At 34.2% G+C, this 23,981-nt stretch overlaps 5 protein-coding genes across 9 annotated transcripts; 3 read left to right on the top strand and 2 right to left on the bottom strand.

Annotated features, from left to right (window-relative positions):
• Positions 1 to 757: 757 nt before the first annotated feature.
• LOC125860947 (beta-fructofuranosidase, insoluble isoenzyme CWINV1-like) lies at positions 758 to 3,451 on the top strand. Of its 2 annotated transcripts, none has more exons than XM_049541004.1 (5): positions 758 to 931; positions 1,206 to 2,224; positions 2,529 to 2,770; positions 2,894 to 2,993; positions 3,242 to 3,451. In XM_049541004.1, the coding sequence occupies exons 1-5, from the start codon at positions 769 to 771 to the stop codon at positions 3,422 to 3,424; spliced, it is 1,707 nt and encodes a 568-aa protein (XP_049396961.1). In that variant the 5' UTR covers positions 758 to 768; the 3' UTR covers positions 3,425 to 3,451. The 2 variants fall into 2 exon arrangements, with proteins under 2 accessions (XP_049396961.1, XP_049396962.1); XM_049541005.1 differs by lacking the exon at positions 758 to 931 and adding an exon at positions 1,086 to 1,126.
• Positions 3,452 to 3,988: 537 nt separating this feature from the next.
• LOC125860952 (uncharacterized) lies at positions 3,989 to 4,648 on the bottom strand. Its single transcript, XM_049541013.1, has one exon. It carries the CDS (start codon positions 4,646 to 4,648, stop codon positions 3,989 to 3,991), a length of 660 nt encoding a protein of 219 aa, XP_049396970.1.
• Positions 4,649 to 6,220: 1,572 nt separating this feature from the next.
• On the bottom strand, positions 6,221 to 11,770 carry LOC125860949 (nucleosome assembly protein 1;4). Of its 3 annotated transcripts, none has more exons than XM_049541008.1 (11): positions 11,646 to 11,770; positions 11,527 to 11,570; positions 11,345 to 11,440; positions 8,099 to 8,191; positions 7,877 to 7,964; positions 7,730 to 7,791; positions 7,462 to 7,649; positions 7,198 to 7,378; positions 7,070 to 7,113; positions 6,732 to 6,909; positions 6,221 to 6,484 (listed from the first exon to the last, which is right to left on the bottom strand). In XM_049541008.1, the coding sequence occupies exons 1-11, from the start codon at positions 11,716 to 11,718 to the stop codon at positions 6,434 to 6,436; spliced, it is 1,098 nt and encodes a 365-aa protein (XP_049396965.1). In that variant the 5' UTR covers positions 11,719 to 11,770; the 3' UTR covers positions 6,221 to 6,433. The 3 variants fall into 3 exon arrangements, with proteins under 3 accessions (XP_049396965.1, XP_049396966.1, XP_049396967.1); XM_049541009.1 differs by lacking the exon at positions 6,221 to 6,484 and adding an exon at positions 6,567 to 6,605; XM_049541010.1 differs by lacking the exon at positions 6,221 to 6,484 and adding an exon at positions 6,591 to 6,608.
• A 1,691-nt stretch (positions 11,771 to 13,461) lies between these two features.
• LOC125860948 (heterogeneous nuclear ribonucleoprotein 1-like) lies at positions 13,462 to 17,604 on the top strand. 2 transcript variants are annotated; one of them, XM_049541006.1, is made up of 7 exons: positions 13,462 to 13,607; positions 13,734 to 13,868; positions 13,995 to 14,035; positions 15,970 to 16,133; positions 16,243 to 16,345; positions 16,416 to 16,585; positions 16,687 to 17,604. In XM_049541006.1, the coding sequence occupies exons 2-7, from the start codon at positions 13,768 to 13,770 to the stop codon at positions 17,263 to 17,265; spliced, it is 1,158 nt and encodes a 385-aa protein (XP_049396963.1). In that variant the 5' UTR covers positions 13,462 to 13,607; positions 13,734 to 13,767; the 3' UTR covers positions 17,266 to 17,604. The 2 variants fall into 2 exon arrangements, with proteins under 2 accessions (XP_049396963.1, XP_049396964.1); XM_049541007.1 differs by having other exon boundaries at positions 13,554 to 13,572.
• A 702-nt stretch (positions 17,605 to 18,306) lies between these two features.
• On the top strand, positions 18,307 to 23,546 carry LOC125860951 (glyoxylate/succinic semialdehyde reductase 2, chloroplastic). The gene is given in 12 exon segments (XM_049541012.1): positions 18,307 to 18,526; positions 19,099 to 19,180; positions 19,500 to 19,565; positions 19,824 to 19,899; positions 20,000 to 20,055; positions 20,626 to 20,710; positions 20,868 to 20,928; positions 21,989 to 22,041; positions 22,113 to 22,183; positions 22,278 to 22,350; positions 23,054 to 23,158; positions 23,238 to 23,546. Coding segments are annotated over 12 exon segments (1,014 nt in total). The 5' UTR covers positions 18,307 to 18,393; the 3' UTR covers positions 23,391 to 23,546.
• The last annotated feature ends 435 nt before the right edge of the window (positions 23,547 to 23,981 follow it).

The following is a 23,981-nucleotide window of genomic DNA, read 5'->3' as shown; positions in this document are numbered from 1 at the left end:
AAAATTTTTATTTTTTACCTCATCTCACCCCTACCGCTCCCCCCTCCCCTCCCATCCCAAAAAAAAATAATTTAAGTTTGTTTTTAAAAAATATTTTCAATTTTAAATTTTTAGTTTTTTCACCCCAACCCTACCCACGACCCCCCATCAACCCCCACCCCCCTCCAAAAAAAATAATTAAAATTTGTTTTTAGAAAATATTTTCAATTTCAATTTTTTTTTTATTTTTTCATCCCACTCCACTCTCCACCCTCTACCCNTTCAATTTCAAAAATTATTTTCTACCCTAGTAAAAATAAAAGATATTTCTCAAAAAATAAAAATCATTCATAAATCAAACACTACAAATCTTTTCCGGAAAATATTTCTACTCACTAACCAAACATGAGAAAATAAGTCAAAAATCAACTTGTTTTCCAGGAAAACATTTTCCTTNATAAAAATCATTCATAAATCAAACACTACAAATTTTTTCCAAAAAATATTTCTACTCACTAACCAAACATGAGAAAATAAGTCAAAAATCAACTTGTAGTGTAAACAACCCCGGTAACTTCTTCCCATCATTAATTTAACGCGTGCCAAGAAGAATGGTCCATTTCACTTTTCAACTTATGTACAACATATCCAAAAACCAACTTTGCACATGGCAAAAGTTAATTTATCAGTCACCATGTCTCTAACAACTTCACCCACTACTAGTTGATCAAACTTATATATAGATATAGTTGCCTCGAAGTAGTACGTAAGTAATTACTTCAACTAAAAATGGGATATGCTAGTAGTGTTTGGCTTGGAGTTTTGGTATTCATTTCAATTCATGGCTATGGCAATATGAGACTATTTGAAGCTTCTTCTCGTGTCATACAGACACCTGATCAGATATACCGCACTGGTTATCACTTTCAACCTGCCAAGTATTGGATGAACGGTAAATATTCGGAATATCACTCATTAATCAAAAAGACATTCAACTACGAGAAAAAATCGATCCTTCTAGGATCATTTCTACCTTGTGCCATATAATCTTAATTCTTTTTGTTGTTTTTCTTATATTGTGTTGTCACGTGCGACTTCACGGTGATCAAATTTACAATTGTTGGTTTTCGTTCCGCAGATCCTAATGGTAAGTTTCTCAAATTATTTGTTTTTCTGTGAATGTGTTTGGTACGACAAAAGTAAGGTCGCTATAATTATGCATGCAGGACCAATGATATACATGGGGATTTACCATTTCTTCTATCAGTACAATCCTTACGATGCACAAGCAGGTAACATAGTATGGGGTCATTCCACGTCGACCGATCTCATCAACTGGACTCCTCAGCCGCCGGCGCTTCTCCGATCAGAGCCATACGATTTCAAAGGCTGTTTTTCCGGTTCTACAACTCTTCTCTCCGGCGGAAAACCGGCGATTCTCTACACCGGCGTAGATTTCTCCGATAACCAGGTTCAAAATCTAGCCGTCCCCAAAAATTTAGCTGACCCGTACCTCACCGAATGGGTAAAATCGCCTTATAATCCATTAATCGCACCGAATTCGGTAAACAAAATTGATGGACAAAATTTCAGAGATCCAACTACTGCTTGGCTAAATCCTGACGGAAATTGGAGAATGGTAGTTGGAAATCAACAAAACGGGAACGGAATTGGCTTATTGTATAGAAGCAAAAACTTCATTGATTGGATTCAAGCTGAAAATCCACTGCATTTTATGAACAATTCTGGAATGTGGGAATGCCCTGATTTTTTCCCTGTTTCAACAATCAGTCAAAATGGTCTAGAAACTTCTACAATGGGTCCAAATGTGAAACATGTATTCAAGGCAAGTAAAGCAAGCACTGATTTCTACACAATTGGTACATATAATCCGAATAAAGATATTTTTATCCCGGATAACAAATCACTGGATATTGGATTAGGATTTCGTTACGATTATGGTAAATTTTATGCATCGAAAAGTTTTTTCGATAGTTCTACTAGTAGGAGGATTTTGTTTGGATGGATTAATGAATCAGTAAATAATCTTGAGACGAATAGTATTAGAGGATGGGCTGGTCTTCAAGGAATTCCTAGAAGGATTTGGCTTCATAAATCTGGAAATCAGCTGCTTCAATGGCCGATAGTTGAAATTGAAAAGCTTCGAATGAATCCAGTTATTGGAGAAACTACAGTGCTTATGCCGGGATCAGTACGTGAAATTACTGGAGTCAATGCTACGCAGGTAAAGAAATTTTTTGCTGTAAATTTATTGTTAACATGTTTCAAACAAGTAATCTGTGGGCCGTGGCCGAGCCAGAATTTCGTGGATATCTCACTATCTTTAAGGAGATTCAAGTCCAAGGCATAAATATAATGCCCATCAATAAACATAACATGATATATTACTATTAAAATGTCACACTACCACTTTTCTATAGGAAATTGCTTATTGACGAACCAAATTTTGACGGGATATCGTCAAACGATCACCAAAGCTTTAGATTCCTTCTGTTTTTAACTAATTGTAACTATGATTTGGCTTACAGGCAGATATAGAAATGTCATTTTCAGCTAAAACGTTGGAAAAGGCAGAGAAATGGGAAGCAAATTGGACAAATCCACAACAAGTGTGTAGCATAAAAGGTGCATCAGAAAAAGGTGGGCTTGGGCCATTTGGGTTACTAGTTTTGGCATCTAAAGACATGCAAGAATATACTGCAATTTTCTTCAGAATTTTCAAAGGAGATAACAACAATTTTATAGTCCTCATGTGTAGTGACCAGACCAGGTAACAAATTTGATCTCTCTTTCACTATTAATTGTCAGTGTAAGAAATTTTTATGCAATCGAGTTATTTATAATACCTTTTTTTCTTAATTAAGTATTCTTTTTTTTTTTTTCATTTTTGTAGGTCTTCCTTACACTTGCCTTCTAGTGATTATGACAAAACAACTTATGGGGCCTTGTTGAATGTGGATCCTCTTCAAGAAAAATTGTCTCTCAGGACTTTGGTATGTTTTTTTAGTCATGAATAAAAGTCATGATAAAATTGTATACAATTCAAGGTGTTGGGTATGATAGGAAAATATTTTTAAGAAATAAGTTACTTTCTTATAAAAAGAAGAATTGCTTGAGAAAACATTTGTACGACTACCAATCTTTAATCTCTCTAAACATTTTCTAAATGACTTCCGTTATACCAAACACATTCTCAGTTTCAACCGGAATATAATGAATATGTTTTGTTTTGTTTTTGTAGATTGATCACTCAATAGTGGAGAGCTTTGGTGGAGAAGGAAAAGCTTGCATTACAGCTAGGGTTTACCCAACTAATTTAGCAGTGGATGGTGCAACCCATTTATATGTCTTCAATAATGGTTCACAGAGTGTTGACATCTCAAAATTGACTGCTTGGAGCATGAAAACAGCTCAAATTAATTGATTAATTCCAACATATATAGATTTATTTTCTTAATTTGATAACATTATATTTTATTAATAGACTATGTAATCTGCATATTGTGACACACGTAGTCGAATAAACTGTATTTCTCTTAAAGTATTATAGTTATGTAGCACATGAAGTATGTGTTTAGTCCGGTCCAATAGCGAAGGATATAGATTGAAGGGTGGTCAGTTGAACACTTTTTTAAAAAAATAAAAAATTAGATGGTATATACAAAAAAAAAACTATATTGTGTATATATATAAGACAAGAATTACTTAATATAGGTAATTACTTTTACTATTGAACTATTACATAGGAAAAAATTTCAAACTATTGGTTGAAAATAAGACGCACAAAAGACCAAATAAAAAAATCCTACAACTTTCTTGAATAAGTGAACTCTACATTCTGAATTCACCTTTATGCAGATCAAGAAGACAACACAAAACAACAAATTAGCAAGACAAACAAACAAAAAAAAGATCAATCTTACAACATTCTTGAACAATTCAACCGGGTCAATTGAACTCCAAATTCTAAATCTGCCTCTATTCATGATCAAGACGGCAACTCAAACCGGCAAGTTGGACAAACCCTCTTTACCCCTAACCAATTCATCAAACAATTCCCATGGTACACATGAGAACAAGGCATTTTTGTTGCTTCCCTTCCAACTTCCATCTTTTCCATACATATCACACACACAAAATCACTTCCCAATTCTGTTTCTTCAATTTTCACTTTCTCCAATTTTTCTTCAACCAATTCATTAGCAGGACGAATTTCCTCATCAATATTTTCATTTTCTTCAATGAAGTAATCAATAGGAAGGCTAATATAAACTTTCATTGGCAATATTTTCTTGTTCCTATTATAAGGTTCATTAGCAATTCTATCAGCAAAAGTACATATTTGACGTAATATCATTGGTTGTCTATGTACCGGCACTTCCATTATATGTAACATTCTTGTAACGTTATGCCACGATAAGTTGTTATGGGGCAATCGATCACATCGCTCTTGAAATATTCCGATTTTAATAATGCTCTCTAAACGAGACACATTGAGTTCTTCATCTTCATCTTCACCTTCTTGTTCTCTAAGAAATTCGACCTCGAATTTGATGAAAAATTGATCGTAGGATGCTGGTTCAACACTGCTTGTGTCAAGACTTTCATCTTGGTGAGCATCACAATAATCATCTCCTGCATAATCCATTAGGAATTTTTTAAATGGAATTTGTTTTAGGTTGATATATTGTATTGTGAGCTTTAGAGTATTATATATAAATTTTTAAAAACTAATGGAGAATCCTGACATACTAGGAAACATTTAAAATTTGTTTTTAAGTGGGAAAAGGATTAAGGTGATATCCTAAAAGTATAAGGAAAGCTATTAGAGTGGGTTAGGAAAATATTAAAGTTGGTTTTAATTTGGAATGATAATAATGAATTTTCTTTTTATGGCTTTAATATGGAAAAATATGAATATACTATTGTTAGTCTATATTAAGTGAATCAGTGAGACAATACATACCTAAAAATAATTTAGGACATAAATTGAATATCATTTTCCATTTTTGTTGTTTTAGTTATTCTTATACTATTCTTGAAAATAAAAATAATTCAAAGTAAAATCATAAATATAAGCAATTAAGTCTCTTGAACTTACAATATAAATGAACGACAAAAATGGAACAAAGTTCAAACATTTATCTTAAATTTTAAAAGAGTACTCCCTCCGTCCCTTTTTAGTTGTCCACTTTAGAAATGGCACACAGATTAAGNTGAACGACAAAAATGGAACAAAGTTCAAACATTTATCTTAAATTTTAAAAGAGTAATGATTAGGAAACATTTTAAGTAATATTTTGATTACATTGAAATTTGAATGATTATTGTTACAAAAGAATTGTTTAGTAACTTACATCATAATGAGGCAATGTTGAGGATTTTTTTAAATTTGTCCTTCATATCAAAGATATTATTTTTACACATTAAAAAAATATGAAAAAATAATCATATTCTTCTACTCAAATTGTTAGTAGTCATAGGCTATTTCCTCCTTGTGTTAAGAAACTTTGATGAAATAAAGCTAAAATTGAGAAATTTGTTAATAGTTATAGGAGGTCATTTCCTCTCTATGTTAAGATTTTGATGCATTAAAGCTAAGATTGAGAATAAGGGTTTGTTTGAATATGTGATATGGAATCATAATTTGAAATGAGATCAATTTTAATTGAAATTGAAAGTTTTGTTTTAACATGCAATGTGAACTTTTCAAATTGTATTATTACTATTCATAAACATAAAACCACACAAAGTTGTGAAAATTAGCCAAAAATTTTCAATTCTTATACAATCTTACAAAATAAGCAAATTATACTTCAAAACAAAATAGCCAAACTTCATAAGGCCCTGCATCAATTAACCGCATACCTTTATATTCTTTTTATAAGTAAAAAATGTGTGATTACAAGCCACATAATTTTATAAATATCTCTTCACACTAAACATAATTTTTATTTTTTCTGAAATCTGAAATAAAGGATTTTCTTTTTACAATATAAATTTCAGTCAAGTTTTACATTTTAAAAAATAAATAAAAATGGAACCATAATTTGGATGGTTTTTAGAGAATTTGGAATAAGAATCATAATTTTATATCACCATGTCCAAATGTTGATTTGAATCATAATATTAAATTGCATGTCCAAAAAAAGACAAAGAAACTATCTAACTTGGCTGAACAGCTGCGTAAGTTGAGCTAAAACGAGCCCAGATGTTGATATAGGCAAAGAACAGGACATAAATATGAAATTCTTGTTATAAGCAAAGCTGACCCCAAGCAAACACACAAAGCCCCACTAGATTTTACAAAATTGATAACTAAACAAAAAGGAAGATCGGAAAGAAACAGCAGACATAAAAACACGGCCAACGCGAAATCAACAACGAATGACATGGTTGGGGTTCATGAGCTGTTATGGGCACACAACACAAACTACTGCTGCTTGCACTCGGGAGCTTCTCCAGCTTGTGCTTTGGCACTCTTCTGCAATTTTGTCAAATAAATACACATCACATGCTCAAGAAAATGAAAGGATATTTACATTATCACCTAAAAGAAATGATGCATCAAAGCAGTTCCTTCATATAAACTTTACTGTTGAAGACTACTAGGGCAATCGAATAAACCATTCGGGATAGACACAAAAGAAAAAGAAAATAAAATCAGCATCACCAGAAAAACAAGAGGAAAATATGAATTACTTTGTAGAAGCAAGCTAAACAAATAATACCTTCTTTTTGCTCTTCTCCTCTTCTTCTTCTTCATCTTCATCTTCATCATCATCCTCTTCTTCGTCCTCATCTTCGTCTTCATCATCACCTTCAATATCTTCAAATTCATCCCCCTCAGCAGCCTCACCAGTAAACCATGACACAGCATGGGGGATTATTTTATCTCTGATTGTCGAGCTGCAAACATGGAAGTCCCAAATGGAAACGTCAGACACTCATTCAGTGTAACACATAGAAAACATAGCACCATAGAATTCTAGAACATGTAGAAGTTATTGGGACACCAAGTTGTAACGAATTCTAAAGGTAAAGGGGAAAGGTGGAAGTAGCGACGGACCCAATATCATAATCTTGTTCCATTAGATTTTGCAGGTCTTCAGCCTGACAAGACAGTGATTACCAAATAAGATCAAGAACATTCTGCATTACATAGTAAACGAACAAAATCAAAGTTGTTGAACCTACCGCATCTTCATCTATATCATCATCATCATCTTCAGGTACTTGGGGTGGATTAAAGAAATTGAAAAAGCTCTCACAGCTTTCAGTCTTAATTACGAATTTAGCATTCTTTGACCCTTTCTTTGGCTTCCTTTTTAGGATCTTCTGTGTCAAGCATTTACCGGGATACCATTCAATGTTGGTCCTGCAAGACATCTCACATCAAATAAACAAACAAAAATAGGATAACAGTATGTAAAACCAGAACATAGAGAAGTTAGAACTTACCCTATGGCCTTCTCCAATATGGGATCATCATCATCATCAATCATGTGATAGGTTTTAGTCAAGACAGAATTCTTGAAGAAAGGGTTTGTATCGAAGAAGAATTCAAGCTTAAAGCCCTTTCGATCATCAAGCTTGCACCACTTGATATCCTTGAGGTACTTCAAGGCTTCTTCATCACGCTCAGAGATCTACAGCAGTCAATTGCGATCAGTTAAAAGACCAATAATTCAGACCAAGAAATATTTGTATCATTATTATTATTATTTACCTCCTCTGCCAATATCTCGTTAGTCTTCATTGCAGTCAGCCAAAAGTTGGGAACACCTTTCTCTGGCACCAAATTAACAGCATAAAAAATTAAAGTCTGTGTCAAGATCAATCTGCATGGATGAAAGAAATGCAATAAATAGTTTACCATTTTCAGTCTCATTATCCTCGCCCTGGATCATGGGAGCTTCATCAACACCATCCACTTCGACAACCCCATTTACTATTTCATATCTCTGCAACACATCCATAAAACAGCCAAACCATAACTCATTTCCTTTCTCTCTTTTTTTGGGGGGGTGGGGGTGGGTTAGGGAGGAGTGGGAGAGCTAATTTCAACTGCAACCATGGACAGAGTTATTCTTCTCACCTTTGAATACAATGGTTCATACAGCTTTTGGTATTTAGATTCTAGTGCAGCCCTCTCCTTGAAAAACTTTGCTTCCAGCTCATCATGTTGGCTCTATATTTAGATAAAATCATGTTAAGGTTTTTTCTTCCATTTAGAGGGAGCAATCGGAAATATGCCAGCCTCATATAAAAAGCTAATCTAATCCACATATAAAAAAAATGGTAGGAGAAAAGAGAATGGTCACTGCAAAATGCAAATTAATCATTAGGTTAATAATCTGTTTCTCTGTGACCATATTTCCCAAATTTTAAGCCTTATTGGGGAAAGAAAATAGGCATGGCTGAATAAGAGGCCATGCCATCACAAAACATAGCAAATTTATCTGCAATATGCGCGTCTTTCTAGATGGGCACAGTTTATACCAAGTTATATTATGTAAATAAAGGATAACCAGTTGCAACAGGGCACAGTCACCAAAACCATGATCATATTCATCTGTTAGTCTGTCTTCCTCCCATATAACTGTAGATGAATATCAGGCATGACTAGTAGCACACCATGATCTTCACTGTTATCTGTCATAAGGACATCCCTAACAGCCTGCTATTATGTTAAAACAATGAATTAATAGCTTGCTGGTTTAAGAAATTTAAAGTGAATATTCATTAAGACCAAGTGTGATATTAAGTCAAAGCAATCTTTTCCTCACTCTGGATCATATAAAACAAAATTGTCTAGACACAGGCTTCTGACGAGTGTGACCTTTTTGAAGTACTCAATCTTTTAAGGACCTAAATATGGTTACTAAAAGAACTACACTGCCATCACATATATATCCCAAGTGATATATATATATATATATATACACGCACACACACACACACATATTCAGATTCTTTTGAAACAAGATTAACGGTGCATTGTTAAAAAAAATTATAAGTAGAATAACAATGCATTATCCCCACAGTGAAAATACTTTCAAGGTCTTATAATTTAAGGTATGATTTTGCTTGAATCTTCTTCTTTAATTTTCCCCCATCATCTTCTTGAATTTCCTTAGCTGCTGTTGGAAACCAGGAGTGACATCGGATATGTCCAGGTTGGAAATATGCTAAACAAAAATGGATAAAATATTTGACCTACCCATATTTAACAAAGATAAAAAATGGGTCAAGGTTAACTGACAAATAATATGGATAGTTTCAGGAATAGTTAGGTGAGAACACAAGCTAAAAGTCAAATAAGCTTAGACTCCAAGAAAGTAAGAACTCAAGAAATATTAAAGCAGACAAATGGGTATTGATAATATGGATATCCATATTATCCATCTGGATATCGATTTTTAGTGGAAAATACGAATAGTATCCATATTTGATCCATTTTTACTTAGTCAGTTATCCAACTCAGATTTAATGGGTTGGATTGGACGGTTACTTGTATATTTAACCATTTTGTCGGCCCTTCCGGAAACTGTTAACTGATTCAGGTGTCTGCTTATTGCTTTAGGTCCTTAACTTAATCAAGCCTACTGCGGCTGTGAGAAAGCTGTTTGTCACGCTTAGTTTGTCTTCGGATTTGCCAGAAGTTGCTTTTGGAGATGAAAAACAGCTTATGCAAATTCTTTTAAATGTTGTTGGCAATGCTCTAAAATTCTCAAAAGAAGGCAGTGTGACAGTTTCTGCGGTTGCTGCAAAATCAGATAATTCAATAGATCCTAGAGCTCTAGAGTCTTTTCCTGTGAAAAGTGAGGATCACTTCTATTTACGTGTACATGCATGTTTATAGGTTTATTTTAATGCTTGATATTTAGTATTTCCAGTATAAATGGTAGTTGCTCTGTAATTCATTTTGGGTAGTGATTGTTGTTGTTGGTTTTACTGCTACTGTTCCGTGGTACTTGGGTAAAAGATACAGAATCAGGCATTAATCCTCAGGATATCCGATATCCCAAGTTGTTCTGTAAATTTGCACAAAACCAGACACTAACAATTAAAAATTCTGGTGGCACTGGACTTGGCCTTGCAATTTGTAAGAGGTATCTCACTTCACTGGTGTTAGTTTTGAATGCGGTTTTCAGTTTGCTATGATAATTGAGAACTGCTCTAGATTGAGTTCTTTGTGTTTTTTGGGCTGATGCACATTTCTTGGAAATTTTATTTATGGGATGTTGAGGCACTTAACAACAGTGGTCATACATCTGATGTTGGCCTGAATCAGGTTTGTTAATCTCACGGAAGGACACATTTGGATTGAAAGTGAAGGTCTCGGAAAGGGGTCTACTGCTATCCTTATTGTTAAACTTGGCATTCCTGGCACATGCAGATGACTTTTCAAGGACCAAAGGTCTTGGTTATGGATGATAATGGATGAGTGCTCATACTACCTCTTATCTTTAGACCTCTTATTTGTCTTGCATTTTCTGTCCAATAAATCTTTTTCTACTGTACGTTGGTCTATTTTACGTGAGACTGGACATTTACAAGCTGACAAAAGTGGTATTTGTTGGACATCACTTTGGAACAAGGACCCTGACCATCTATTAAATGTCTATGGAAGTTAGAGTCTAATAACTTCATGTATGGTGGAATGTTCTAAAACTTAAATATATTAGGAGTATAATCTAGATGATGAGCATCCGAAGGGTAGCGATTGCGAGTTCTCTTGTCATGAAAAAGAAGTCCAAGGTAGGGACGGTAAAAACAAGAGACTATTTTTCCTAAATAGTTCATTTAACTATTTCTTGCAAAGATCATAATCATTTGGTTCTGGTTCCACTAACGCTCAGAAAAGATAGAAGAAAGGAAGCACATAGTCAGTATCTATTGTGGATATTTTTTTAGCTTATAGTTGGTTTACGGCACGTGCTAGCACGGGCCATACCCTATCTAGTAAAGAGAGAAAGGAGTTCAACCAATTTGGTGAAAAAAACTCTACAGATAATAGCAAAAGCCTATATGACACTCCTAACTTCTTTCCCGGTGCCACTATACAACATGGAACATGAAAAACTTTAAACTTCCAAAAACACAATTTGTTCTCCTAAAATAGTACCTCAAAACCTTCAGATATCACTCACATTCCTCTCTATATTTATCAACCTAGACATTATATTCAAACTATAGATTGAATTACAACGCAGCTTTAACTCAATCGTTCACATACAAAACAAAACAGATTAATCAGTCCTACTATACCATCAAATACCAAATTAAAAACATAGAAAAACAAAAAAAAAATGAACATCTTAGCGATGAATAAAAGCACCTGAAGCTCTCTTAGAACATCTACACGCTTCCTAACTGGTGGCGTCAAAGTCTCGAGTATATCCGTATGCTTCCCAGCCAAATTCTGAAGCTTATCCTACAAATTCCACAAAAAGAAACAAAGATGAAAACAGGTAGCATTTAGATAGAAAACAAGTGGAACCAAAATATTATTAACCAAACCTTGAGCGCGTTGACTAAGCCAGCACGATCCTCGGCACTCAAAGCTACACAGAAACAACCATAAAATCAATGGAAATAATTTTAATTCATCAATAAAAACAAACGATTAGGGATTTTACCGGCGGCAGCGGCGGGGAGGGAACCACCGAGATCGGACATGTCGAACTGATCTTTATTGGAATTATTACTCATGGTGGACGGATTAGAAATCCGTGCTGGTTTTGAAACGACAGAAGTGAAAAGGAGGGAACTGGTAAAGGGTTTTGGGTGCGAGCAGTTTTTTTTATGGTATATATTCAAATTTATAAAGCCACCTTCGGCGGTGCCGCTCGTGCGTGTTCGAGAAAAAGGCAATAAATCAAATCGAATTGAAAAATAAAATAAAACTATCGTATAAACACGAAAAATATGTTCTGTCAAAAATGAATTAACATAAAATAAGTAATAATCTACTCTAAAATCTCACTAAATCAATATAAGTGAGATCATAAATATTATTATTTTGTAAAGACATTATTTAATTTTTTTTGTGAAAACATCATTCATGAACTTGAGGTCATTATTAATGATCTTGGTTACAAAAAAAATAAATTGACATCAATAGCCTTAAAGATTACCCGAATGAAAGTGATACATGTTTAGAGGTCCATTATTTAGGAGAAATTGTGGATATCATCGAATAAAAACAATGTTCATGATGAAGTTGAAGATAATACAATACTTTTGCAGTTAGTTACGCGTAAGAAAACACTTATCGCATCTAAAACTCTTCACAGTTTTATGGTGCACTCGAAAAGACAACTCCATAACTTTTTGCTGCAAATAAGAACAATAAGGGATCAACTTCAATTATTTAAATTTTAACAAAGAAACACAATAGAATCATTTTACTAAGTTGTCTTAGATATATTTGTGCTTTTAAAATAATTATTACTTATAATATTGATGGGACCATATATTTATAAAGGGATCTTCTGAAAATATATTATCGTATTGAAATGAATGATTTTTTCCATTAGTCCAAATTGAATAAAAAAATATATATAAATATATTATCTTAGAGAGATTATTAATTTACCAAATATCAATTCAGTGAGATTGTATTGTAATCCGTTTAATATAAGTGCAAGTAGTTTGGATGACATAATGNCTGGAAATATATTATCGTATTAAAATGAATGATTTTTTCCATTAGTCCAAATTGAGTAAAAAAATATATATAAATATATTATCTTAGAGAGATTATTAATTTACCAAATATTAATTCAGTGAGATTGTATTGTAATCCGTTTAATATAAGTGCAAGTAGTTTGGATGACATAATGGATTGCCCTATATAATGGTGCTTTACTTTAAAATTTAATATTTAGATGAAACTAATAATATGATAATTAATTGAAAAAATTATATGAAATAATAAATTATTAATTTAAATTAAATGCTATAGCCATAATTTATTTTATTTGTAATTCGCAATAAATATTCCATTTTCTTGTCATTTGATTTGATATATAATTAGTCATTTTCGATATACAATTACCCATTCGGTATACAAATGTATAAAATGCGTTTGTATTTGTATAAAACGAGAGAAAAATGTATATACAAATACAAATACATATATTTTCGTTCTATACACTTATAATTATATAAATACAGATCTTATTATACAAATTACAATATATCTAGCGAATTATACAAATCAAAAGTTCCATAGCAAACATAAAATTTAATATGAAGTGCAATTATATAAATTATAATTATAACATACAAATATGACTTTTATATTTGCTAAATGTGAAATTGCTCTAATTAATTTGTAAGAAATATTATACAGTATACACTAATTTTCGTAAATCACACTGCTGAGATTATAATGAATATTTAATTAAATTTTATTCTAAAAAAAAATGTAATCGAACCCAACCTATAAGAAGTCCGACTCGACAGCAACTTCCCCGTCTCCACAGTAAGAAAAGGGCAAAGCAGCTAGGGTTTTTGTAATTACAGGCACTCTCGGCCTTCCGTTACTCTCCTCAGTATTCAGTTTCGTCTAAATTCACAAGCTAGTTACGCCTCTGGTATTTGCCAAGGTTTTGTTAGGGTTTCTTCTTTTCCCCCTTTAGGGTTTAGACGAAAAACTGCGGAACCACGGGTAAAAAGAAAATATAAGGTGTAGTTGGAAATAATCTCGTATTCATTTGCAGGTATCTCCATAGTTAGAGAAATAATAGGAACCAAATGGATTATGTAGCTGAACAAAATGTCTCAGAAGAGCAGGAACGAAACGATGGTAGTGCAGGACATGAATTAAAGCATTCACTCGATGATTCTTCTGCAGGGTTAGTTTGTAGTTAGTAGTTTATAGCTTATAGTTTGGGTCTTTAGGTTTTAGATAATGGCAAACCCCCTTTCCTGCATGAGGCCATGCCGAAATTATTGTAACTGCTGGTTTTGCTTGTTGATAGAAAGCTTTTCGTCGGAGGCATTGCTTGGGAGACCAGAGAAGGTACTCATGTTGTTAATTTTCCATACTACTTATTTGCTGTTTTAATGTCCCTTTCACCTGTTTTTTGGTGGGTTGTTTTAACAAATACTTGGTGTATACAAGTATTATAGCTTTTCATTAATATATGAATCAATGATAATTTTGAAGACAAATATTAGTTGATTTCCTAGTATAGCTGTATAGCAGTCCTGCTTATAGGAAAATTTCCATCTTACATGGAAGTTAGTATTTTAATTACAAACAACAACATGCCCTGTGAAATCCACGCGAAGGTAGTGTATACACAAACCTTATATAAGTTGTTTCCAATGGACCTTCATCTCAGGTGCAACAAATCAAAGTAGTTATGAAAAGAAAAAAACGATAGTGAAGAAAACATAACAATCATTAAGAAAAACAGTGTAGAGCATTCAAGAAAGGAACATTAACAACAACAAAATTGCGCGATAATTGATACACAATAAACAACAAACAGTGATAGATATGAAAATCAAGGAACTACAAGAATAAGGCTAACATGACAAATACCAACAAGCCTAAATTTGTCGAAAAGCAAGACAACACTCTACTACCAACTAAGTACTAACCTTGTATCCTAATTATCCACCTCCACACCCTCCTATCTACACATGACCAAACCATCTCAGCGTCACTTCCCTTATCTTGTCCATCACGGATGCCACTCCCACCTTGTCATGGTATCTTCATTTCTAATTTTTTGCTCCTAGCCTGCTCATACCTCCATCAGACCATCACACCATCCTCATTTCCCCAACTTGCAATTTTTGAACACGAGAGTTTTTGACTGGCCAACACTCCCTCATACAACAAAGTTGATCTAGCCACCACTCTGTAAAATTTACTTTAAGTTTATGTGGTATATTTTTGTCACAGAAGACTTTAGAGGCAAACCTTCATTCATCCACGCTGCACCAATACAATGTGTGACATTAATGTCGATTTCCCTCCTTGAATTAAAGATCCAAGATATTTAATATATAAAATTTTTGGTCTTCATTTCATAATTTTATTTCTTGAGCATTTTCTTGCCCAACAAATATGAAATGTTGAACTTTTCTGAATCTTATAACTCATAACCATCTTTGCTTACTGATTTATTCACAATGAAGTCATGCTCACACATTTAGCTCCATCACTAGGTGTAGTTCCATGGTTTGTTGAATTTGGTGTGCATTGGTTCGTTTTTTCAAAAAAGGAGTAACAAAGTGTGTTGTGGTTCTTCTCCAAGAGAAATTTCTTTCTGAATGCATGACACAAATTGGTATTCTATGGAGGAAGTTCCCCCTACGTTGATTGTCTTCTTTTTTCATCATATATCAACCATAATGGAGGTTATAGTATCACTACACATGGGTGGGGGCGGTCAACTTAGTGTGGGAGAAGTGTGACTGAAGTTTGATCTTGTGGTGTATTCTTGAGTACCTCTGTTGGATATACATCAGAAACAACAACATACCCATTGTAATTTAGAAGTTGGGTCTGGGTGGTGTGAACCCAGACCTTACCCTCCTTGTTAAAGTAGAGATGTTGTTTCCGAAAGACCCTCGATTCAAGTAAAGCAATTCCAAGTAGGTTTGACAAGGAAATACACAGTAGTGTATAGGATAGACCTCAATAGAAAAGTAGAAAACACTGCAACCTTTGAGTTATGCTTCTTTGACATGAAAATTCTGCTTTGTTTGAGCTTTCTTGTAACTATTTGCGAGTTCATTATCTCCTTTCTTATTGGCCTGTCTTTTTCTGCTTTGGGTGAATCTTTGTATTTTTAAACAGACAAACAATTATATTGTTGTATAAATGCACTTCCAACTGGTGTATGTTAGTTAATGCATATGTATCCAGTTTGTCTATACTCTGTACTCTTATATCCTATTCTCAGCTCTATGCTTAATTTGTACATGTTATTTTTGCAGAATCTTTTAGGAAGTATTTCAGCAGGTTTGGAGAGATAACAAATTGTGTAATAATGATGGATAAGGTCTCTGGAAGGCCACGGGGATTCGGCTTTGTAACATTTGCAGACCCAGAAGCTGCAAATAAGGTTTTAGAGGAAGAGCACATCATAGATGGTAGAACGGTAGGATTTATGTGTGGGAGTATCTTGTACTGTCATATTTTATCTAGTTTATTATCCTATTTTATGGAAGTTTATGTGTTTAGTAAATATAATGCAATTTGTGTATCAGGTGGAAGTGAAGAGGATAGTACCTAAGGAGGACATGCAAGTTAAAGGATCTCCGAAAACAAAGAAAATTTTTATCGGCGGTCTTTCATTAACTTTAACTGAAGGTATAATCAAAGACGAGTTCTTATTATCTACGATCTAAAAGAGATGGTTTAATCCAGTGATTCATTGTAGATGAGTTGAAGGAATATTTTTCTTCTTATGGCCATGTTCTGGAGCAACAAATCATGCTGGATCGTGAGAGTGGTCGATCCCGAGGCTTTGGCTTCATTACTTTTGATAGTGAAAATGCCGTTGAAAAAGTTTTAAACAATGGCCGTATGCATGAAATCCATGGCAAACAAGTAAGTTATGCGGACTCTGTGCTAATCATGATTGTGTTTGTCTCTCTGGTGCTTATGTTAAATGAAATGCATCTGTCTCTTTGACATTTTGATATTTTCAGGTTGAAATTAAGAGGGCTGAGCCAAAAAGAGCTGGTGCTGAAAATGCAATTGAGAGCCGGCAGCATCGTGGTGGCAGTGGTTCGAGATCGTACAATAACTTTGGTGGGTCTGAAGGAGGGTATGGTGGTGGATACGGTAGAGGGTATGGTGGATATGGAGGCTATGGTGGTGGCATTGGTTATGGTGGTGGTGGCGGTGGCGCTGGATATGGCGGTGTCGGCGCTGGCGCTGGCTATGGTGGTTATGGAAACATTGGAGGAAGTTATGGCGGAGGTGGTACAGGATATTTCTCTGGATATGGTGGATATGGTTATGGATTTGGGTTTAGTGGACCTATGTATGGCGCAGCTGGATACGGAGGCACTAGCTATGGTGCTCCTGGTAGCTATGGTGGTGCTGCTGGGTATGCTAGCGGTAGAGGATACACAAGCAGTGATGATGGTAGCTGGTATGGTGGGGCTAGAAGCTCTGCATCTTTCAATGCTAAAGGGTATGACACCGGGGGTAGCACTGGAGGTGCTAAAGCATATGGTAATGGTGGTGCTACAGGTGGAAGGTTTCATCCTTACATGAATTGAGACCTTCCTGACGAGTCTAATGTTGCAATTGTTTTGACTACTCTTGGTTGGCTCAAGCTAGACGTAAAATCTTTGCTGCTGAGTTTGTTTTCTTTGGGGTTGATGATTCAGTTAGATGTAACCTGCTTATTTTTTGAGTAAACCATCTGTAGATTGTATGTATTAGCATACTGATCTGCGTGAACTGTAACCACACTGTCTCTTGGCTTAAGTTATTTTACCCTTTCTGTTAAGGTAAGGGAAGAAGTTACAAACTCTGTAGTATTGCCGTACTGCTCTGAAATTTGGATGATACGGTTGCTTTTACCTACAGGGACGATTGATAGTTGTTAAATTAGATATGTACCATAGATCCCGAATATTTTTCATTTTATTTGAAATTAAAGAAGTTGATGTTGAATGTGGAGTTATGCTTGGTTAATATTTTTTTCTGAAGAGATAATAAAGCCATTTTCTCGCGTTTGGTGCATTTTATCAACTTGAAATTAAAGGTGAAGTTGGTAAACAAGTTTGGAGTAGTTTTTCAAATTTGAAATTCAACTTCAAGTTAGAATTAAAAAATTTCATGGTCATGATTTTTAAATAAAGTGAAACATAATTTGGGTAGTCTATTTTTAAGTCATATTGAAGTTTACAAGTTGTTTGGTAGTTGATTTGAAGATGTGACATCTGAAGATTCATAAACCACGTTTAATAGTTGATTGGAGGTATTTGTGAAGAGAAGGAATAACTAGTTATGGAATTAATTTTATCATGAGTTTATTTCATGTTTGATTGAAATAAAATTATTGAATAAATCTTAGAATTAGTTAATTTGGGATTATAACACTTTATCTCTCATGGAAGGTGGATAACAATTCTGATAGTAACTAATTTTAGAATAATAACTGGTTTACCCTCGAAACCAGGTATAAAATTTGTAAATCCTACATTTGGGAATATTGAAATTCAGTATTTAAGGCGAAACATGGATCATTAGGCAAATTTTTAGTGAGGCCTTGAAAGAGATAGCAAAATGACAAAAGTGTGTCAATAGGCAGAATAGCAAAACGTATTAATGGCTTAAACCCAATTGCAGTTTCGACATCCTCCTATCCACTTGCACTGTTCAGTTCATCATCGGAAGCCATGACAATGTGCTCAACATTTTATCCCCGGCTATCCACTCACCTAAATTGCAAATCTTTCTCACTTTTTCCAGTTAAACATCGTTTTTTGGTTTCAATCAAGGCCTTCTATTCTCAAACTTTTGCTCCCAAAGGTATATTCTCTTTTTTTCCCTTCAATTTTCACTATAACTAAGTGCTTTTGTTTGTCCTTTTGTAAAATTATTCTCCGTTAGTACACGTCGACTAATTTCACAGGATAGTTACCAGGTAAACTCTGTCCACCAAGGCTAGACATGAGAGTTCTCTCTTATCGCTAGACTTTGTGATTTAAGTTGTCTATTGCTCACCTATACTTAAAATTCAATTAATAGAGCTATCGGCTACACTGCCTGCTACTACTGGCTGTCTATTACGGAAAAACCTTAATATTTTGCAATTTTACAGTACTGTAATGTATAGTTTGGCACCATCAGCTAGTAGCAATAGAAAAATTTCAAGGCATTTGTCTTGATCCGTTCACCTGAAAGCAAGAAGAAAGTATCATGGCAGCATGACATCATGTGAAAATTGAAATTAGTATGAAATTATTGATTAACAAAAAAAACCTGATTTTCTCTTTTATGGTGTCATTTTGTGTCGAGTTATACCTCTTTCGGATGCTATTTTACTACTGACAAAAATATTAGGTGTTTATTTTGTCTTATGAAGTTTTAGTTTTCTGCAGCTGATGATCTTCCAGCAAGTATTGGCTTTCTAGGTCTTGGAATTATGGGCAACCCAATGGCACAAAATCTCATAAAAGCAGGGTATGTTCCAATTATTACTTTGATACACTAATTTGATGAATTTCAATGAGATTTTGCTTTGTGAACTTCATAAATCAATGGACAGCGTGTAGTTAACTTTATACTCATCATTGTTAGCGTTCTTTGTTAACCAACTGAATTATGAGTACTCTAAACTGTTCATCTTTCAGAAGTACACATTGTTAATACCAATGATGTGCAGTCTGACAAAGTGGTCTTGTTGGAGCAATGAGACATTATTCTTATACTTAAACACCTCTTTCTGAATAATCAACTTTCAATCTCTTACAATTTTATTGTGTTTGTTCTCATGCTGCAGATGTGATGTGACAGTTTGAAATAGGACCAAGAGCAAATGTGAACCCCTTATCTTCTTGGGTGCAAAGTAAGTATATGCCAATTTTGATTTATGTTGCAGACTTATGTTTGTTTATGTTGGTATCCAGGAAATGTGGGTTTAAACTTATAAGATAACCCAACAGTGAAGTACTCAATGATAATCTATGCTAATAATCAACATCAAGAAAACGAAAGATCTATGCAAATGCTTGTATGATATCACTTAAAGTTTTCTCAACTGTTATTACTGCTTGTACTTGAAGATAATTTGCATTTCAAAGTAAGTTGAGGTTATTTTCTGCAGTTACAAGTCCTCCCCTGAGGAGGTTGCAGCATCTTGTGATGTCACATTTGCCATGCTTGCAGACCCTGAGAGTGCAGTGAGTTTAAAGTTTATTTAAGTGCAATTTCTCATCTTTATGTATATTGACATGTCTAGTAAGCTGTAAGCATATAGAAAGTATCACCTTATTTTTCTAGGCGGATGTTGCTTGTGGAAAATATGGAGCTGCAAAAGGAATGGGTCCAAGAAAAGGGTATTGGTTACTTTCTCTCCTCTAAAAATTTAAAGGTTTGGACTTCACAATTGTTCTTTTTAGCACTGAGTAACAGGTAAAGAATTCTAGTTAGTGTACTGTTAGTTATATGATTCAGTTTAAAAGTGATTCTAGTTAAGAGTGCAGCAAATGCTTTGTTGGTTTTTTTGATTTGAAAATGAATTTTCTTCTTCCTGCTGCTTATTGTGTTAGATGTCTGTCTTTTATATCTAGAAACATGAGGTTTATGATTGTTCATGATGCAAGAAATTGGAATGAAAAGAAATCCAAAGTTGTCGTCCTTTAGGAGGAACTAATTATAAGTTACACCTTTATGGCAGATTTTAAGTCAATTTTTTATATAATCTGTTTTTTTGGTACTGCAAATATTATTTCAGTTTTAACAAACTGTCATATGTAAAACTGGTGATTACATCATTCTAGTTATTTAAGAATTTGTTAGAGCAGTGTTTTCTGAACGCAAGTTTCTTTGATTGCTTTTTTTATGGCTCTTTCATACAGCTCTCTGAAATTTATTTATGCCTTTTTACTCTGTATGGGTAAATGCAGTTATGTAGATGTCTCAACAGTTGATGGGGAAACATCTAAACTGATCTGTGAACATATTAGGGCTACTGGAGCTCATTTTTTGGAGGTGAATAGTTCCCTCTCTGTCATGAATTCCTTATATGAAAGCTTTACTTCAGTTTTACGGCCCCACCTTTCCCCCAGATCAAAGAAAACCCAAACAACAATAAAATATTATCTTGTGCGCGTTACCATGTTGAATAATGTTCCATTTTCTCGAACAGGCACCAGTATCAGGGTCCAAGAAGCCAGCAGAAGATGGACAGCTAATATTTCTCACTGCAGGTGAAGCTTGTCCCTTCAATGTATTTGAGTCATTGACTATGAAACCTGCATTAGTTAGATACTGTTACATGTTTTTAATATTTTTAACTTTTCTTGTTGTTACACTTTTAAGTTCATTGTTATCCGATGATCGATATATGCTTCATATCTAATTGCTGAAAAGTCTTCGCTTTTCTGTTTGTCTTGAAGAGGGAAGAGTAAATGAGATAGCTTAGTGATTACTAGAAAAATGAGGCAGTTCTATCTACAAGCTAACCTCTCATATCCAAAACCACCTTCTGACCATATAATAAATATGATACTAAGACAAAATAAAAAGATCTCAATTAAGGAAACTCTCGTTAAGTTGGGAAACAGAGTTAATGCAGAAAAGATATATAAAAGTGAAATAACAAGCATCTGAATGTCGCCTATGTAGAGCAATTGGTCATCAGAGGGATGAACTTTGGGTAGTGTATAAACCTATCTATGGTGTTAACTGTATTTTGATTTGTGATTTCAACTGGAAGACAACACACCATAACATTATGTAAATTGATTGGGTAATATATTTCCAAGGGATGGGGGTAAACTGTGAGTTGTGTATAAACCCATGGGTGGTCATTCTTAAATTGTGATTCATAAGTCTAAATATAGATGCAACACCTAACTCTATCTCTCCCTTCGACCATCACCCAGAGAAGGTGTGCCCTGTATTGGGGACTGGATTTTTAACTCTTAGTTGACATTTTATGAAATGTACTAGTTTTAGAAAGATAAAAAAAGACGTCGTTGTTACTATAAACTTAGAAGCATGACGACTGGTGTCTTACAAATTTAGGAAATTAGCAGTCACCCTTTCATTTATAATTAGTTTGTATTGCTCGAACTTTGTTTATAGGACAACCTATTTTTGACAAAGAATTGACTTTTAATTTGTCCACATGATACTTTTACCTACGAAATGTATCCACAGACAATATATGTATATCTCTAATTTTGACAAAAGTTGTTCAGTCAATTTCTTGTGACTATCAAAGAAAAAAGAATTTAATTAAAACCATGGATGCAAACTTTTCAGGTGACAGCGTGCTGTATGAAAAAGCTGCTCCTCTATTGGATATCATGGGGAAGGTCTCATTCTGCCTCTTCACTGAGTGTGATGCAACTCTTTCCACCTTCTAATATTTTGCCCTTTATATCAGTCAAGATTTTACCTTGGTGAAGTTGGTAATAGAGCTGCAATGAAACTTTTTGTCAATATGGTTATGGGAAGGTGCTGTTTTTTAATCCATTTTCATCTCTTCAGAGTTTTCTTCTATCTAACTAAAACTAACGTCATCCTTCCTTTCACTAAAAAAAATTTGCAGTATGATGGCTTCATTTGCTGAAGGATTAGTTCTCAACGAGAAGGTTGGACTTGATCCAAGTGTATTAGTGGAGGTATTCCCTGATAAAAACAAATAGCTTATTTTTGAGGTTGGCCTCCCGCCTCTTGTGAATATGCTTCTTGTATCACTTTATCTTCTTAATGATTTGTAAATTATCTTGAACGATTTTCTGTTCTTTGCCTAGTCTAGAAGCAGCACCTGTGCTCTTTAGGGTTTCTTAACTGAATTTCTGTAGAATAATTAATGTTGATAAGATCCCAAAAACTTCTTGGATTTCTAAGGGAGAATTGAATTCCACGTCGATTGAAATTGTTAACAATTTACCTTTACTCGGATATGATTTGGCCAGCAGTAAATACAAAAGGAAAAACAAATGGGAAAGCCTATGTCCATGACCAATTCTATTTGCGAATGGAAAAGTTATAGAGATGGCTACTTAGTGAAAAATCTGGACTGGCTTAAAAATAGTTCCTGGAGTTTCGGGACAATGCATGGTGTGAGAAAGATGTAAAATAGATAACTGTGCCCGAGGAAAAGTAAAATGAGAAAACGCATAAGATGAATCCTTAATTGATTTTCATCTTCATTTGAGTATGCAGGGTCAAGATTTGCAGCCTTTCTTTTTGCCTCTAATATGCAAGGAGATCTTCATCCTCTTTTCAAAGGATTTCCTACTATAAGATTTCTCACATGGTGCATTGAACCTGGAAATATGTCTTATATGTCGCTAATATTTGCTCCATGGTCTAACACAGGTGATCTCACAGGGTGCTATTAGTGCTCCAATGTATGCCGTTAAAGGTCCTTCAATGGTTAAATCTTCGTATCCAACTGCGTTTCCTCTGGAGCATCAACAAAAGGTTTTCTTAACCCTTCCAGGACTGCCTAATGTATGCAAACTAAACTTTGTCTTCTAACTGAAAAATATGCTTGTCTTAGGACTTTCGTCTAGCTCTGGGTTTAGCGGAATCTGTTTCACAACCTATTCCAATTGCTGCAGCAACTAATGAACTCTACAAGGTTGCGAAATCTCATGGACTTAGTGACCAGGACTTCTCTGCAGTAATTGAAGCATTGAAAGTGAAATTGTAACAGTAAACATAAAAACAGTCTTTGCTGGTAAGTTTGTGTGCATTATGCTATATATCCACCATGATATGGTAAATCTTTTAGGTTCAAAACTAATGTTTTCATTGTTAACCCATTTCAAAGGGTTTTACATGTATACCTCCTTTCACATTTTTTCAAAATATGTCTGGTGTCTGTTGAAACTTGAAACAACGTGTCGTGAATGATCTTTAATTTGGATTAGTTAGCAAAGCCTTAAACGAGGAGACAATGTAGTCATTTTCTCTCGACTAACTTGGTAACATAATTACTATTATTATTGGTGTTGTTATTATTATTACTATATTGTCATCATATATGTTCTCATTTTACTTTTATTATTATTGGCAATTGTTTGTAAAGATGGTTGAGAAGCTAATGGTTTTATTTGATATCATAACTGGTATGGTCTCCAACGCCTTGCCCATAACCGGCTTCGCATCCCCAAAAGGGAAAAGAATAAAGAAAGGAGTTGGTGAAGTTATCATGGATGCCTGTCGAAAATATCAGGTACTTTGTTCAATTAATGGAGATGTGCGTGTAAAGCTGATCCGAGCATCATAATTATAAAAATAA

Source organism: Solanum stenotomum, chromosome 3, assembly GCF_019186545.1.
Source record: "Solanum stenotomum isolate F172 chromosome 3, ASM1918654v1, whole genome shotgun sequence".
Classification (NCBI taxonomy): domain Eukaryota; kingdom Viridiplantae; phylum Streptophyta; class Magnoliopsida; order Solanales; family Solanaceae; genus Solanum; species Solanum stenotomum.
The sequence above is the reverse complement of the archived record's forward strand: the minus strand, read 5'-3'. Positions and strand labels throughout refer to the sequence as shown.